Here is an 18908-nt window from a genome sequence, read left to right on the forward strand (position 1 = left end):
AAAAAGCTCCCAAAAAGGAAAAGCCCAGGACCAGATGGTTTCACATGTGAATTCTACCAAGCATTCAAGAACGAATTAGTACCAATCCTGCTCAAACTCTTCAAAAAAAGTGAAGAAGAGGGAAAGCTACCTAACTCTTTCTATGAAGTCAACATCACCCTAATACCAAAACCAGACAAAGATACTACAAAAAAAGAAAATTACAGACCAATTTCTTTAATGAACATAGACGCAAAATCCTCAACAAAATACTCGCAAATCGAATCCAGCAGCACATTAAAAGAATTATACACCACGACCAGGTGGGATTTATTCCAGGTATGCAAGGCTGGTTCAACACAAGAAAATCAATTAATGTAATACACCACATCAATAAATCAAAGCAGAAGAACCACATGATCATCTCAATTGATGCAGAAAAGGCATTTGACAAAATTCAACATCCTTTCCTGATGAAAACATTTCAAAGAATAGGAATAGAAGGGAACTTTTTCAATATGATAAAGGCAGTATATGAAAAACCCACAGCTAACATCACACTCAATGGGGAGAGACTGAAAGCTCTTCCTCTAAGATCAGGAACAAGACAGGGATGCCCACCGTCACCATTGCTATTCAACATTGTGCTGGAAGTTCTAGCTAGAGCAATTAGGCAAGAAAAAGAAATAAAAGGCATCCAAATTGGAGAGAAAGAAGTAAAACTTTCACTATTTGCAGATGACATGTTTCTATATGTAGGAAATCCAGAAAAATCTACAGCAAAGCTACTAGAACTAGTCAATGAATACAGCAAAGTAGCAGGCTACAAGATCAACACGCAAAAATCTGTAGTGTTCCTATACACAAGTAACGTGCAACAAGAGGAGGAAATCAAGAAAAAAATCCCATTTACAATAGCAACCAAAAGAATCAAGTATTTAGGAATAAACTTAACCAAGGACACAAAAGACCTTTACATAGAAAACTATAAGAAACTGCTAAAAGAAATCGAACAAGACCTAAAAAAATGGAAGAACATACCATGTTCATGGATTGGAAGATTAAATACAGTTAAGATGGCAATTTTACCTAAACTGATTTACAGATTCAATGCAATACCAATTCAAATCCCAACAACTTACTTTACAGAAATAGAAAAACTAATAACTAAATTTATTTGGAAGGGTAAGGTGCCCCAAATAGCCAAAAATATCTTGAGAAAGGAATGAAGTGGAAGGTCTCACACTACCTGACTTTGAAGCATATTACAAAGCTACAATGCTCAAAACAGCATGATACTGGCATAAGGACAAATATACTGATCAACGGAATCGAATTGAGTGTTCAGAAGTAGACCCTTGCATCTACGGACAACTGATCTTTGATAAGGCAGTGAAGCCAAAGCAACTGGGAAAGAGCAGCCTGTTCAATAAATGGTGTTTGGAGAACTGGATATCCATTTCCAAAAGAATGAAAGAGGATGTCCATCTCACACCTTATACCAAAATTAACTCAAAGTGGATCAAAGACCTAAACATTAGCACCAAGACCATAAAACTCTTAGGAGAAACTGTAGGGCAATATCTTAAAGATCTTGTGATAGGAGGTGGTTTCTTAGACCTCACACCTAAGGCACGAGCAACCAAAGAACAAATAGACAAATGGGATCTCCTCAAAAATTAAACACTTTTGTACATCAGAGGACTTTGTCAGAAAAGTAAAAAGGCAACCTACACAATGGGAGATGATATTTGGAAACCACAGATCAGATAAGGGTTTAATATCCTGAATACATAAAGGAATCCTGCATCTCAATAACAGAAAGACAAACAATCCAATTAAAAAATGGGCAAGAAGACATGAACAGATATTTTTCTGAAGAGGAAATACAAATGGCTCAAAAACATATGAAAAAATGCTCAACTTCACGGCCTATTAAGGAAATGCAAATCACAACCACAATGAGATATCATCTCACACCTACCAGAATGGCCATTATCCAAAAAACAGAAAACGACAAGTGCTGGAGAGGATGTGGAGAAAGAGGCACACTTATTCACTGTTGGTGGGAATGTAGAATGGTGCAACCACTCTGGAAGACAGTGTGGAGGTTCCTCAGGAAGCTAAATATAGATTTGCCATATGACCCAGCTATTCCATTGCTAGGTATATACTCAGAGGAACTGAAACTTAAGACACAAACAGACATTTGTAAACTGATGTTTATTGAAGCATTATTCACAATTGCCAAGAGATGGAAACAGCCCAAATGTCCATCAAAGGACAAGTGGATAAACAAACTGTGGTATATACATATGATGGAATATTATGTAGCTGTAAGACAGAACAAAGACATGGATCATGTAATAATGTGGATGAACCTTGAGGACATTATGTTGAGTGAAGTTAGCCAGAAACAAAAGGACAGATTCTGTATGGTCTCACTAATATGAACAGACATTAATGAACAAACTTTCATGAACTTTAATGAACTGAAACTTAGTTTCAGTGGCTGAGAGATTTCAAATGGAGTCGAGAGGTCACTCTGGTGGACATTCTTATGCACTATACAGATAACACCTCTTAGGTTTTAATGTATTGGAATAGCTTGAAGTAAATACCTGAAACTACCAAACTCCAACCCAGCAGTCTGGACTCCTGAAGAAAATTATATAATGTAGATTACAAGGGGCGACAGTGTGATTGTGAAGACCTTGTGGATCACAATCCCTTTATCTAGTGTATGGATGAGTAGAAAAATGGGGATAAAAACTAAAGGACAAATGGGGTGGATGGGGGGATGATTTGGGTGTTCTTTTTTCACTTTTATTTTTTATTCTTGTTCTGGTTCTTTCTGATGTAAGGAAAATGTTCAGAGATAGATTGTGGTGATGAACGCATGACTATGTTATCATACTGTGGACAGTGGATTGTATACCATGGATGATTGTATGGTGTGTGAATGTATTTCAATAAAACTGAATTTAATTAAAAAAAAAATAATAAACAAAGGCAACGTTTTATCTCTTTCAAGATTTTCCTTGTTTTTTTACCCAAATAAGTGTCTTGATCCCAGATGGGGTTACAAAGAAATGGAAAGACCTTACTGTAAAGGGCAAGTAATAGTAGCATTTTCATATTTTATGATGTTACCACAATACTGAAGTGAAATACTAGTTTTAATACCAAATTTTTTAAGCACTTGCTTAAATATGTTACATGCTTGATGTAAGCCTCTGTGGAGTTCATGACATTTTGCCAATTCACCATTATCTGCAGCCTGAAATTCATCTGTATGATTTTGGATCACTTAGTAAGCAAAATACAGCCATCTTACAAAGAAAAGTGGAGATGCCTAAGACTCTTCCCCTAAAGCATGAATGGAAGTCATGAGAGTCACTTCCCTTCCTGTCTCCAGTGTGTCTGTCAACTAACCACCCAGATGGTGCCCCAGAAAGTGTTCAGGTGCCCTGATTCCCACCTCTGATGAACAAACAAACAGTAGGAAGGCACTACCACCAGCCTGGATGCAGCCCAGAAAAGGGGGCAGCCCCCTTCACCTGTTCAATGACTCCATCTGGTAGAGAAATGTGAGTAAGGCACCCAATCTGCACCCACTAGGACTCAAACTGCTTGCCAACTGTTCTGAGAAATTACACGGCCCTGGCTTTAACCCCTCAGTTTTAAAAGGGTAGGGTGAGCAGAGTGGCCATCTGCAGGTACTGTACTGTTCAACAACAGAGGTCTCCTTAAGGTTAGTCTAAGACCCTGACCCAGGCAATTTATGTATAAACTCCAGCAAAGGAATGGTTTCCTCAAAGCTGGCCAAGGTTGATCCCTAGTAACGTCAACTTGTTTAGAGTGGTTAATGCACACAGAAGACTCTGAGCAGGCTCCAAGAAGCCTCTTTAAACATGGCCAGAGGGCATGTTTAAAGAGAGGCGCACCCTATCCTAACATCCTTAGGCACTCTTAGAATCTCGATACAATAGGGACATTTCTCATCTGTAACTGGTCACAACAACATGCAGTTTCCTTTCTCTGAACTGCTCTCGACATGCCAATCGTCCCAGCCCATCAAATGGCCGGAATGTGCTCATAACAGTGTAACTGCTCCACAGGAGCATCTGCACTGCAGCTGCCTGTCATGTGAGGTATATATGAACAGTGCATGCACAAACCTCACACCATCCCTTTTCCTATCTCTGCTTAAGCCTTACTTCTCTTAATGCCACAAAACATTCTCCTTTCCAGTGCTGAGTGCCACTGCCAATCTGTACAGAATAAGATGAGTTCCTGGGTCCCTGCTGAAAAATAGGTATAAAACCAAGAGTTGCCGTGGTCCATGCTCCAAGAACTGGTTGATGATATAGAAACTCTGTATACTCCCCTTGAGATTTAGAAGCAAACTAAAAGGTTACTTCAAATCCTACTGCTCTTTTCCCTCCAAAGCTCTACTTATAATTTTTTTAAAAGTTGCAATTATAGAAGGGAGGTAAATTGTTTCTATCAAAAGGGGCTTGTCTCCTCTTTTCTCAGAGGTAGGATGTATCTAATTCACTACTTCTACCTTCCAAAAGGATTCCCAGTGGGAATCTAATAGCAAATTAAGTCTATGTGGCCTTGAAAGCAAATGAGCCATGAACTTCAATATTCTGAAGCTCTGGGGGAAACAAACAAAACCTAACATCAGTGGAACAAAGAAATTCATGGCTGCACATGAAATGAGGATTCAATATAAAGAAAACATTCCCCTGCCCCAACTCCAACCCAGTGCAGATGAGGGCTGCCACTGGTGGCATTCTGAAGAGAAGCAAGTGTATTAATTGAAGTAGACATTTCAGTGGAGACTGAAGACGGAACTGTGGGACAGACAAGCTGTGACTGGGAAGGAGAGCACAGCACTCAGGTGCCCCCACCATCTCCTTCAATAATGCTGTCAAAGCAGAAAAAGCCTAGCCACAGCATCCCTAGGACTCCAGACAACTAAAAAGGACATTATTGTCTGATTCTCCACAGATAAGCAACAATGATTTCTGAGACTTTCCTTGTTTACTTTGACTATTTTGGACACAGTGGAAGGGAAGATTAAGAGCAAGGGCTTTGGATTAATGAGAATTCTAGATTCAGACGCCTGCTCAGTCACTTCTTAACTGTTACTCAAATTCTAGAACAGCAGTTTCTTCATCAGTAAGATGAAGAATACACTCACTTTCCTAGACCTGTTGTGAGAATTAAATGAAACAAAACAACAGCAACAAAAATGCATATAAAACACTTAGCACAGTGCCCAGAGCATTCTAAACACTTACACTATAATTATTATTATTAAATTTTGAAAAACCAGAAACTCTAGTATCACTTACTTGTGGTAATTCTCCTTTTTCTCATCTCTCCAGTTTTTATTTAACTGGTGTATTTTCACAGCTACATATCTTTGCTCTGTTAGATCAAATGCCTATAAAGAAAAGGAACAAATTATATTCTGGACAAATCCTAATAAGAATTACAGGCACTGACCTGAAGCTTCTATTCAACAGATCAGCATAATACAAATCAAAATACACTGCTAAATAAAAATGGCAGCAGACAGTAACACATCACATACTTGTTTCAGTTCTGCAAGTATCTTCTTGAAACTTGTGATCAGATCATTTAGAAGCCTCCAGACACACTGGCACCAAGGAGTTTAGAAAATAAAAACAAGCATACACCAGAAACAGAAAGACAGCCCCCATCTTAACAGTCATTTCCAAACAATTCTCTTTCTGGACATCATCTACCTTCATGTGGGACATTTTTCCTTAGGATGTCTCTCATCCCTTAGCTAACATTAAGACTTTATAGGCTTCAACATTAAGTCCCGCCATTTTTGAAATGCAGGGGAACACACACTGCCAGCCAGGCTATATAATATGCCTTGAGAAAATAACCAGAACCCCTCAGGCAGGATATAGCTCATTGGTACAATTATTTAGAAAATAACCTGTAACTGGTTATATTGTGTTTATTAAAACGAAAACAAAAAACAGCCCTGCCTTCAGTACCATCCCCTAACCTATGCTGTTAAATGAAAAGCAGTTTTGATCCCAACAATGCATGATGTTAGCTGCAACTAGTCACTTCTCCAGCACTGTCAAGAGAATGGGACATGCTCTCCCCACAGAGACCACTGCTGCCGGCAAGTGCAGCATCAGCTAGGTAGTGCTATATCATGAGGTGAAAGAAGAGATAATGGATGGGTTTTTGAGGAAGCTAGGTGTAAATCACAAATTGATAAAGTCAGTCATATATTAATACAATAGGAGATTCCTCCATACAAAAGAAATTATTGAGGAACTCTTTAGAATGTGAACAGTTTTTCTTGAATGTGAATAGTTTTTCTTAGTTTGGAAGTTCACACGCAACAACTGTAGACTTTCTAAGAAGAAACACCCTTGGCTCAACCACCCATATACTGGACAACTAGTATAGAGTACAAGAAATGTTGTAGATACAGGGGCCATGGGTTTGGTAACAACTTATTACTTCAGTTCCAACAACATTACCATGCACTGTCAATTTCCACAAATGCACAAATATGATGCAGGCCATCAGCAGAGGACATACAGACCATGAACAGCGATGGGTACTGTTCTATGGATCTTTTAAAACAAACCTACCTCTAGGAAAGGACTGAATGTAAGAGTGCTGTTCACAAAATGGACAAACTCGTGATCTACGTTAAATTTAAACCAGGATTTTTTTTTAAAGTATAAAAACCACTAAATTCAGGTACAATATTTTATTTCACAGAAATGGAAGTTTTTTGAGCTCTATTTTTTGTTATAAAGCCTGATGTCACCTACAGGTATCCATACCACCATGGCTTTAAAGGAGAGAACCACTTCAAGCCATTAAAAAAAAAAAAAAAAAAAAAAGAATTAAAAACCACCTAATTTGTAGGCACACTAATGATACTGCAACTGTCATTTTCTCCAAATATTACACTGTGATATTTCTAAGTCCAAGACCCCATGGATTTTAAGACCCAGCATTGATTTTAAGAGGGCTTTTGGAGAGTGGAGAACAGCAGAAGAGTAACTGCATTAAATGCATACTTCGTTTTAAGAAGCATCCACATTTCCGAAATGTTGAAATGTTACGTGAAATATATTAGAAAAATTAGGACGATAAATAACAAGTAGATGGGAAGCACAAAGAGCCAATTTTGATGATTCTGAAAGAGGGAAACAGCAGAACTAGCTTTTACTGTTTTTATCCAAAATGAGAACTAATTATTTACTCAAAAGGTTTCTCACATATAAACTCATATAGACACAATATAAATCATATCAGTGAAGGCTGCACTTTAGAAAAGAGGGAATTACCACAGTTGCACAATGAAGATCATTTAATAAACCAATTCTGCATTTGTCAACCTCACCTCTAGGTCCCAGAAACATCGAGAGAAATTGTGGACAAGGCAGAAAATACAACCACAATAAAAATCACCAAGAAACGACAGCTGTTTTTCCTTCCTTTTATCTATAATTACTTATTTTTCAAAATTGAAAACAGTGAAATATGGCATCCCGCTTAGTCAAAACTTATGTTTACTGGGAGCAGTTCTCCCAATGATATCAGTTCGTGAAGTTTTTGAATTTCAACAAGTAGATATCGACCCAATTATCACTATTCAAAATGTTCCCCAAGTTGGCAATAACCAGTAATTTAATTCTCAGTCTCTGCACAATGATCTACTTCCTCAAACTTACCTTGTAAACTTCACTGAAACCTCCTCTACCCAAAAGATGTAACAACAAGTATCTGTCATTTAATGTCGGGTGATCTTTAAATCTGTGGAAAAAGGCAATATGTAAGGTCCTGAGGTCAAGGACTACAGTCGCCCATATTTGCAAAATCCCAATCCCCAGAATACCTAACACATTATACATGACTACTCAATTAAGTTATTGCAGATATTTTGATACTCAACACCAATATAGCAATTCTGAGCATAAATAAAGTTATGTCGTTCAAAGAGGCAACATAATTACAGTTAACACTATTCACTGTGGAGCCATGAGACAGTCTCAGCATAGCTCCAGTTAGCCCTCTGACCTTTCCTGATTTCCCTTCTTTACCATCCTGTTATAATGTGAGGAGTGTAGACTAAACTAGATCAGCAATTTTCAAACTGTGCTGTTTGGCTTCTCTAACCCATTCAAGGGCTACGTGCTCTCACCATTCCAAAGCCACAGCACAGTGAAATTCCAACATATTTAACATTGCCTTAAAAATTGATCTGGTAGTGTCAAGGTCATTCTGGAGTTTATTCTTATGCATTATATAGATATTCCTTTTTAGTCTCTAGTGTATTAGAATAGCTAGAAAGAAATACCTGAAACTGCTGAACTGTAATCTAGTAGACTGGATCCTTGATGATGACTGTATAACAATATAGCTTTTATTGTGTGATCGGGTGATTGTGAAAACCTTGTGACTGACACTCCCTTTATCCAGTATAGGCAGACAGGTAATTAAATAAAGACAAGAAAAAAATAAATAACGGGGGGGGGGGGGTAAGGGGTATGGGATGTTTTGGATGTTCCTTTTTATTTTTATTTTTTTCTTGGAGTAATGAAAATGTTCTATAATTGATTGTTGGGTGATGAATGCACAACTACATGATATTGAGAGCAACTGATTGTATACTTTGGATGGATTATTTGGTGTGTGAATATATCTCAATAAAACTGCATTAAAAAAATGGAATTGGTAATAAAGTAAGTCACATGTTCCACGTGCATTCTTTCTTTCTCTAAGACAAAGTCTATGATATGACTGTTTTCCCCATATGGAATTCTACCGTGTGTTGTTTTCCAACAATTTCGCAAGAAATGAGAGATTCTGGCGAAAATAAATTGCAAGTATTTCTATTTAGTTTCTGATCTTAAATAGCTCCACAATTAATGATAAAATTAATTTGTTTTGATTTGATTTTAAGGAAGTGGTGCATATGTGGGGAGACAATAGAACTGCATGGTGGTTGGCTTTGGAGTCTACAGATCCAAGTTTGGCTCATCATTTGGTCACACTAGTTAAGGGTCCCTGGTCAAGTTAACTTCATTTCTCTAAGCCTGTTTCCAGGTCCATGTATGGAAGATGACCTACCTCATTGGATTATCATGAGGATATTAAATCAAAGAACGTAAGTGCACATAGAACTGTGCCTGACACATAAAAGGTCACCAATGCTGCCTGCCACTTGATAGAAAAGTTCATGGCTACACTTGCCAGGCAAAACCACACAAAAAACCATGTTTCAAAGCCAGAAAAAAAAAAAAAAGACTGATTACTGATAGAAGCCATTTAATACCTGCAACCTACTTTTCCCCATTTCAATCCCTTAAATGATTCATGAACAAAGGTGGGTATTCATCTACAATATGCTGAACTGAAGAGAGTCTTCCTTAAAATCTCAATACCCGAATGGTCCTTAAAGGTCATTCAGAAAGCAGATGTCCTCTCAACCCAATACTCTTTCCACACCACCCCACTGCCATCTATGCCTTCTTTATTAAAGCTTTGTAGGTAAATCTGAATATATAGTGTATTCTAACCATTTACGATTACAAGACTATATTGTTTTAGTGATCCCTACTTATGTAAAAATGCTATACTGCATGTACACACAAATCTAAATATATTTAATAAATTTAATACATTTATTAAGACTAAAGCAAATCATAACTGTGTTCCACAAAATTTTCTTATACCCTATAATATAGCTAACTACATTGTAGAATCATTTAGCAAGTTAACATTAAGGTAAAACATCATTCTAGACCATTCAATTCATGTCAGAAAGTGCTCAACAATCTCTACCCCAACATACCCCCAAGTTGCTTACTGTGAATTATCTTCATTATGTATCCTTTTTAGTTCCCTGATATGTAGATTTCTAACCCTTTCTAGCCTTTCCAGCTCTGCCTGGATCTCTGCTTCCTCCTAAAGTGAAAAGGAAAGGAATTGACAGCTCAGAGAACTTAACCATTTCGGAGTCTCATTTCAAATACAACAGCAGAAACTTTTCTTGTGAAAAGCTAAAGGAGAACTTCTGCACTGACAACAGAATTTTTTTTTAAGAACTAAGCATTTTAATCATAAAAGTCCACCTCATATCAAATGATATATAAAATTCAAACCATATAGAGGAATATAGTTGGAAAAGTAAAAGTTCCCTGCTCTCCATATCCACTTGCCAGATGTTAACCACTGTTAAGTTTCTTATATAAGTTTTCAGAGCTGTTTTGTAGATATACACAAATGTACAAAATATTTTAAAATAACATAATAAACTAAATTTAAAACACAGACAAAAATGGAATCAATTTTTACAAATACCCAGTTCCCTTCTGTAAGCTGGATTAACATTTGATACCTTAGGTTCTACAAATTTAACAATTTCTAATGATCCAGTGGCGGTGGCAGTGTGGGGTTAAAAACCAATATGTAAAATAAAAAAAAAAAAAAGAACACCAAGAACAGTTTATTAGATGCTTACTGATCACCATTTTCATAAACAGCTTCCACCAAAAAGGTTGCATTTAAGAAATAAGCTATCTGTATTTAATATATGTGGTGAGGGTCATCAATAACAAATTCTATGTAGTTGCCTTTGTGTTAGAATATAGTTGGCAGAAGACTCTCTCTTCTTAGCTAGTCTAGCAAAGAAATAAGAGCTGCTATGTGATTTTTTAAAATCACAAGAATTTTATCAATTTCAGAACTGTCTGCTCTTGTTTTATATTTAATCTTTACTAAAAAGATAACCCCTTATGAAGCACCTCATGATATATACCGAATTATTTACTGATAGCTATCAAATGGGAAAAAGTACTCTCACTGAGTAGTTGAAATTGACTCTAAACGATAAAGATATAAATTTTACCATTAGAATATAAGAAGTGAAGTAACTACTCAAGATTTCTGCAGCTACGTGAAACTGCTACTACATTTGCTCAAACGACCAAATAACTTCAAAACCAAAAGTAAAAAGAATTAATGAGGGGATGCATGCATGGCACTTAGGTCATTCCAGGTACATGGAAAATATTCAAATTCAATAAAGGTTACAGTCAATGTATAAAATAAAAAAAAAAAAGCAAACTAAAAATTGCATTTTCCAGATGAATTTTCATATTGTACTTACCTTTTTAAGATGACCTAATCTAAGTTTGAAGATTTCTTCTTGTTCATGGTATTCTGCTAATGTTAACCTGGAAAATAATGGTAGAAATTTCCATAAATTATTTAAAATCATAGTATGTCTATTTAAAGAGAAATGTCAAAGCATGCTATAAGGTATTTTCAGTCTTTTAGTTAAAATGACTAAAAGTAAGTTATCCTGCAGTCCTCTGACAGGCAAGAGAAAACTTTGGTGATTTATCAGATGTGATGTGAAACAAAAACTTCATAAGCCAGAAGTCTGATTTCTAAAAAATGAGAAAAATAAATGAGCCATGTTCTTACATTATTTATAAAATGAGTTTTGACCCATACATTACTCAGATGAAAACCCATTAGGAGAGGTAACCAAAATTACCTGTTAAAAAGTTTTTAAAATGGTTTAATAATAAGCCAATGGATTTTATTATTCTTAATAATGCTTAGACCCTGGTCCTTTTATAACAAGAACAATGTGGAAAAAATCTACAACATGCTATTCAGAAATAATTCTCAAAGGGCTGACTTAATAGGCAATTACTGAGAACCTAAGATGGCGGCTAGGTGAGACAGGGCAAAAAAACACCTCCGTGAAAAATACTAGATAAAAACCAGAAAGTGACCCAGAACACCAGTTTCAGTGATGCACCAGCTGGATAAGGTCTGCTAAAACCACAGGGACATGCATTTGGTGAAACCGGGAGTCTGCATTCTGAAACGAGTGAGTAAGCCAGCAGAAAATCCTACGGCCACACTGTGGTGTGAGGAAACCGGGGTTTGGCATTTGGAGACGGACTAGTTCTTTAAAAAAACAAACAAACAAACAAAAAACTCAGGAGCGGCTGCAGTTATGATGGTGAGTACCGCGCAGCGAAACACAGCAGGAGCAGGCTCTGCCAACCTCTTGGTGTCTGGTGTGGAGGATAGACTGCTGCCTATTCCCTCAGGGCCAGGGGGCCAGAGGGGAGAGCCAAAAGGAGAAAGAAACCATGCTGCTTGCAGCTGGTTCCCTGGCGGGCTGGAGATACTCCTGCCCAGGGCCGTACCCACAGCACAGAGCCGCACCAGGAGGCACACGCCACTATATTGGCTGTGGACAGTGGCCTTGGGTGCATACACAGCTAGTTGTCCTGGAGCTCAGACGGCGGAGCTGTGTGAAAAGGGGGGGATTGAAATGCCCCATTCAGCCATCTTTGCATCAGGCTAGGAGTGCCCCTGCACGGCCTGGCGGCCCAGGGCTTCCCTTGAGGGACGGCGTGTACTTGTGATGTAGCACACCCTTCCCTCAGCAGAGGTCCTGGAAGATCACAGCTGAGAAAGAGGCCCGCTCGGAAAACCCAGGGATGCTACGTCAATGCTGGCGACTTGTGGGTCAGCGGCAGAGAAAATCTGGGGCAAAACCGAAATGAAGGCTTAGACTCTTGCAACAGCCTTGAATCTCCAGGAACACCTGGGAGGTTTGAATATTAAAGCTGCCCTGCCTCCCTAACCACCCAGACACACGCCCCACATTCAGGGTGGACAGCACCAAAAACACACCCAAACTGAGTTCACCAACTGAACCCTACAAGAATCGTTTCCCCACATACCACAAAGACAAAGTCGAGGAGAACTGACTTGAGGGCAATACGTGACTCGCAGATGCCATCTGCTGGTTAGTTAGAGAAAGTGTACACCACCAAGTTGTAGTTCTGAAAAATCAGACTGGTATTTTTTAAACTTGAAAGAACCCTATCAAGCAAAGCAAATGCCAAGAGGGCAAAAACAACAGAAAATCTTAAAGCATATGATAAAACCAGATGATACGGAGAACCCAATCCCAAACACCCAAATCAAAATATCAGAAGAGACACAGTACTTGGCGCAATTAAGCAAAGGACTACAATCAAAGAACGAGATCATGGCACAGGATATAAAGGACATGAAGAAGAACATGGCACAGGATATAAAGGACATAAAGAAGACCCTAGAAGAGCATAAAGAAGAAAATGTGAGAGTAAATGAAAAAACAGAAGATCTTATGGAAATAAAAGAAACTGTTGGCCAAATTAAAAAGACTCTGGATACTCATAATACAAGATTAGAGGAAGCTGAACAATGACTCAGTGTCCTAGAGGACCACAGAACAGAAAATGAAAGAACAAAAGAAAGAATGGAGAAAAAAATTGAAAAAATCGAAATGGATCTCAGGGATACGATAGATAAAATAAAACATCCAAATTTAAGACTCATTGGTGTCCCAGAAGGGGAAGAGAAGGGTAAAGGTCTAGAAAGAGTATTCAAAGAAATTGTTGGGGAAAACTTCCCAAACCTTCTACACAATATAAATACACAAAGCATAAATGCCTAGAGAACTCCAAATAGAATAAATCCAAATAAACCCACTCCGAGACATATTCTGATCAGACTGTCAAATACTGAAGAGAAAGAGCAAGCTCTGAAAGCAGCAAGAGAAAAGCAATTCACCACATATAAAGGAAACAACAGAAGGCTAAGTAGTGACTACTCAGCGGCCACCATGGAGGCGAGAAGGCAGTGGCATGACATATCTAAAATTCTGAGAGAGAAAAATTTCCAACCAAGAATACTTTATCCAGCAAAACGCTCCTTCAGATTTGAGGGAGAGCTTAAATTTTTCACAGACAAACAAATGCTGAGAGATTTTGCTAATAAAAGACCTGCCCTACTTCAGATACTAAAGGGAGCCCTACCAACAGAGAAACAAAGAAAGGAAAGTGAGATACAGAGAATTTTAACAGACATATATAGAACCTTACATCCCAAATCACCAGGACACACATTTTTCTCTAGTGATCACAGATCTTTCTCCAGAATTGACCGTATGCTGGGACATAAAACAAGCCTCATTAAACTTAAAAAAAAAAAAAAAAAAAAAAAAGAATATATTCAAAGCACATTCTCTGACCACAATGGAATACAAATAGAAGTCAATAATTTTTGATTTGTAACTCCACTATTTACTTCCTACATGATATAAAATACACAAACTCTAATGAGAAATCAGTGGTTTTGGACTCAATGTAAAATACGTAATTTTTGACAAGAACTATATAAAGGTGGGGGAATGGAGGAGTATAGGAACATAGTTTAAGTGTCCTATTGAAGTTAAGTTGGTATCAAAGAAAAAAACAAGATTGTTATGGATTTAAGAGGTTAATTTTAAGACCCACAGTAAACACAAAGAAATTATCAGAGAATATGACCATAGAGATGAAAAGTAGAGTATGGTTATGAGAAGTGGGGGAAGGGGCAATGGGGAGTTAAGAAATGAGGGAAGGGTTGCTGTTTGAGGTGAAGGGAAATTTCTAGTAATGGATGGTGGGAAGATGATAGCATTACTACATTCTAAATGTGATTAATCCCACTAATGGAATGCTAGGGAGGGGGTGGAATGGGAAGATTTAGGCTTTATATATGTTCCCACAATTGAGGATGGAGGACAGGAGGATCAAAGGGACACAGTTGAGATATAAGGGAAAAAAAAGGAAATCTAGAATGTAAGCATATCGATGTTGAATTTCTTGAACTTCTTAGCTGCACTTAATGGGACTGCATAAAAGCATGTTCTTGCTCATGGGAATTGTATATGTGAATTACAGTGTTTGTTCAAGGATGTGTGCAGCTTGCTCTCGTATGTTCAGAAGACAGAGCAATAGATGATGGATGATAGATAGGAAGGGAGGTAGGGAGGGAAAGAGAAATGGTGGTGTGACAGCATGTTAAAGTTGGTGGACTGGGGTATCGGGGGAGGGGCGTCAGGGTATGCTGGAGTTCTGTGTACGGGGTTTGTATTGTTTTTGCAACTGTTCCTATAACTTTGAATTTATTTCAAAATAAAATTAAAGAAAAAAAAGGCAATTACTGAAACTATGGAACTGTAACCCAAAACATTCTTTGAAATTACCTATGTAACTACTTGTTAAATTGTACTTTGAAAGTTATCATCTTTCTATATATATGTTGCATTTTACATTAAGGAAGTAACTGAAATTGTGGAACTGTAACCCAATATTTGAAATTTGCTCTAACTACTTATAAAATTGTATTTTGAAAGTTATCACTGTTATGTATAGATGTCCAATTTCACAATAAAAATGTATAGAAAAATAATAGGGAGAAGGGGTATGGGGGGAAAATAGGCAATTACTTGCTTCGTGTTCCACCTACCCAATTTTATCCTTACATCTCAAAAATAAGCATGTAAGAAATCATTTCTATCAAATATTCTCTTCACATTCTAGAAACACACATACACTCCAAAGTTTTAGATCACACTGTTTAGATATTTTCTAAATAGCAAGAGGAAGAAAGAAAAAGCTACCCTATTAACCAGGAAGGTCTAAAGAATGGCGCCTTCGAAGTCTGACTCAAAAATAAAAGAAGAAATACACCTACTAGGGCTGCTACACCTACCTTGTCATAGTTGCAGAAATACTTATACCCATTATTCTATTTCATGCTAGTGAAAAAGGGAGAAATAAAGTATAACTAAGAATTTTCTAGGCCTGAAATAGGCTCAATAGCAAGATAAGATAATGTGACTCAACTCCCAAACTCCAGAGGCATCTGGCAAAAGGAAGGAGCCAAGTCACAGACACCCTATTAAAAACTGGACCAAAGGCCTTCCAGTTTAGATTTTACCAAGGACCCTAGATGGCAACTGCTTAGTGACACACTATTGGCCTAAATTAAATTCTAAGTATTGTTCTGTGGTAAAGAAACAACCTATGTCCTCTATGGCTCCTAAGTCAATGGTTCAATGCACTAGTATTTGATAATTTTCAAAATACTGGGGGGAGGTTCCCTTCACAAAATAGATACAGGAGTCATGAAAGAGGACAAACCATCAGATTAACATGTACAATATACGCCTGGGAAATCTTTCAAATGTGGGTTCCTATTTGGAATTTCTGAAAGGAAATGTTTTATGTCCAGAATGCAGTTTCAAAATATATGGTTATAAGAATGAAGATGTTTTTCAATCTATTCACTGTGCATACCTTTATTACTATACTTAATGTAATTAGTTTATCACTATACTTACTGCCCATCGCCCCTAAATAAACTGAATGTTCCAAACCTGGGGCTGCACCCTTTAGTTCTGTGTTCCCAATGTCTATGACTGGTGCTAGCATATAATAAGCAGTTAACATAGAATTACTAATTGAATGTTAAGCAGAAGACTCCCAACACTTATCAAGTATGCATGAGGTTGATGCTGGTGTCAATCCACCTTCCTCACTGGAATGAAAGGAGATGCATTTCTGGGATGCCATGAGTTTTCTCAGTGGTGTAATACAAGTATTATTATACTTGAGGAGGATTATGGGATAATATGCTTTTGTAAGCCAACATGGAAACACAAAAAAAGACATATTAGGCAATAAATTATATAATATTATACCGTCTATTTGTGGCTGTCTTTGTACCTGGAACTTATTTTCAATTAGGGGATCTCCCTATGACGACAGCTTTAGAAAATTTCTTTTTCCCTATAAAAACCATTTTATCCATCATAGATACAATAATTTCAATACCAACTATTTCTATGAAAAAAATATATTTTAAATTCCAAATGTCCAATTCAGAAACCAACTGCAGAAATACCATCATTTTAGGGACTGCCTACACTACTATCAGGAGATTCTTTTTTCCCTTTTAATTTGAAAGCCTCTTGAAGACAGAGGTCTTAAATTTCTTCAGGGTATGTATCAGAAGTATTTGAGATAGGTAAGTGATACACAGGTTTCATTTCCCATGTCAATTCTGTGTGGTAGTTAATGTCATGCTGGCAAACTATATCCCGTGGGCCAACAGTCTGTTTTCGTAAAAAAAAAAAAAAAAAAAAATTGCACCGGAACTCACTCTTTCATTTATTTAGTATATGGCTGCTTTTGTGCTATAATGGTAGAATTGAACAGCTGCCACAGAGACCATTTTGGCTCACAAAGCCTAAAATATTCACTATCTGACCTTTTATAGAAAAAGTTGGCTGATCCCTGTGAGCAAGAATGTGATGATCAATTAGGGAAATCTGTCATGAGGTTGAAATGGAATAGGAAAGCATCTGTGCCTAGGATTTTCTACCCCTTTTTTAACATGGTAGCTATGAAATCATTGTTGATTGGCAGAGAAAAAAATGACTGCACTGCAACTTAGGATATTGGTATTTTCCTTAAGTCTCCACAAAGGAAAAAATTCTGGTGATGTCAAGATTTGGCTACTGGGAAAGTGTTCTTTCCCTAAAACAATACCTACTTTTTCTTGGTTTACTCCTAAATTTGTGCTCTTTAGACCATTAAGTACTATAACCCTCCCCAATAAACATAGGGGTCGTGCAGTCTTCAGCCTAAAATAGTAGCCAGGCAATTCCCATTAAGAAGATAGTAATCTATCATAACCTAAAGCCACACATAAACAATAACATCATTTGAATACAACACCGACATGGCAATTATTATGAGTCGTCAAAGACCATGATGTAAAGTAACATTATTTCTCCCTCTTTATTGAAATACCCAAATAAAGAGCAGGACTAAGGAAACTGGTTAACTGAATCCTCTTTTATATGAGTTGAGCAAATCCATTAATGTAAGTAAAAAGAAGATTTAAACGCCAGAAGCCTCCAAAATTTACAATTTTTTTTCCAGTGGCATTCAATAGAACACATGTATTTTGTGGGAGGGTGTGGTGTCTCAGCCCACATCAATAAAGAACATACGTTTCATTTTCGGCTCCGTTGGTCTTGCTTTTCCGCTGTTTCTGCTCATTGGTTGCTGGAGGGGCCTGTCCCATGGCAGGAGGTTTCCGCTTTGCTAACATTTTGCGTTGTCTTTCAATCTCTTCCCTCTGTGAATTAATCCTTTCCTGTTGCCTAGAGAAATAAGAGATAATGGACAGAGGAGGAAGGTCAAAAAATGTTTCAACACAGCTAAATGCAAATATCCTGTCACCTGCATATCTGACAGACTTCAGAAAATGTAAGTCCCTTTAAAAGAAGTAGAGTTTTGATCTTAACTTCTGGTTGGAAAAGCTAAATACTGGTGGCAGAAAGTTTTTTGTTTTTTGTTTTAAATGAGTGTGTGCTTTAGGACACTTACTACAATTATTCTCAAAGTAGGAAAATTTAGGGCATGAAGCAAGGTTAGAGAAAAGGAACAACATCAAATTTTTGTTGTGCCCTTATGTTCAGATTCAGACAATTTTCTAATACCTCTTTAACAACCAAGGAAACAATTCTCTGGTATGAGCACATTAAAAGCAAAGATCTGAATTTAAGAAAAAAAGCACAAATGTTTCCAAGTGCCTTTTTATTTTTTATTTCGATTAAAGCATCCTTTGATTTTATCTATAAAGATATCAAATTCGTAGCATGTAAAGAAATTAAAAAGACTTTCTTTTTTTAGGCCAATCATTTCTTCAGGTCTATATGGGCTATTACCTATTCCCAAGTCATTCTCATTCACAGAAATGGTGATATAAACACTAAGTTTTTAAAAACAAGTAAATTCAGAGAAAGCACAATGAAGCCTTGTGACTAGAAAGCACTCCACAGGGAATGGTACATAAAATGAACTAGTATTAAACCATTATTTTATGAATTCTCAGATAGCTGTCTAACAATTACTACCGTTAGAGGTTTGCACCTAGTAAGATGTCTAATTTTTCTGCAAGAAACTAGTTTACAAATTAGTGAC

The 18908-nt window shown here is 37.2% G+C and overlaps 1 protein-coding gene across 5 annotated transcripts in view; it reads right to left on the reverse strand.

Annotated features, from left to right (window-relative positions):
* Positions 1 to 18908, reverse strand: part of TLK2 (tousled like kinase 2) — a 166555-nt gene that overhangs the window by 36584 nt on the left and 111063 nt on the right. For all 5 annotated transcript variants that reach the window (XM_037807887.1, XM_037807886.1, XM_037807885.1 and 2 more), the window contains 5 exons: positions 17933 to 18085; positions 11177 to 11243; positions 9875 to 9972; positions 7737 to 7818; positions 5346 to 5437 (listed from right to left, as the gene is read on the reverse strand). In XM_037807887.1, the coding sequence (XP_037663815.1) occupies positions 5346 to 5437; positions 7737 to 7818; positions 9875 to 9972; positions 11177 to 11243; positions 17933 to 18085 (492 nt within the window). The remainder of the gene's footprint in view (positions 1 to 5345; positions 5438 to 7736; positions 7819 to 9874; positions 9973 to 11176; positions 11244 to 17932; positions 18086 to 18908) is intronic.

This window comes from Choloepus didactylus, chromosome 18 (assembly GCF_015220235.1).
Source record: "Choloepus didactylus isolate mChoDid1 chromosome 18, mChoDid1.pri, whole genome shotgun sequence".
Classification (NCBI taxonomy): Eukaryota; Metazoa; Chordata; class Mammalia; order Pilosa; family Megalonychidae; genus Choloepus; species Choloepus didactylus.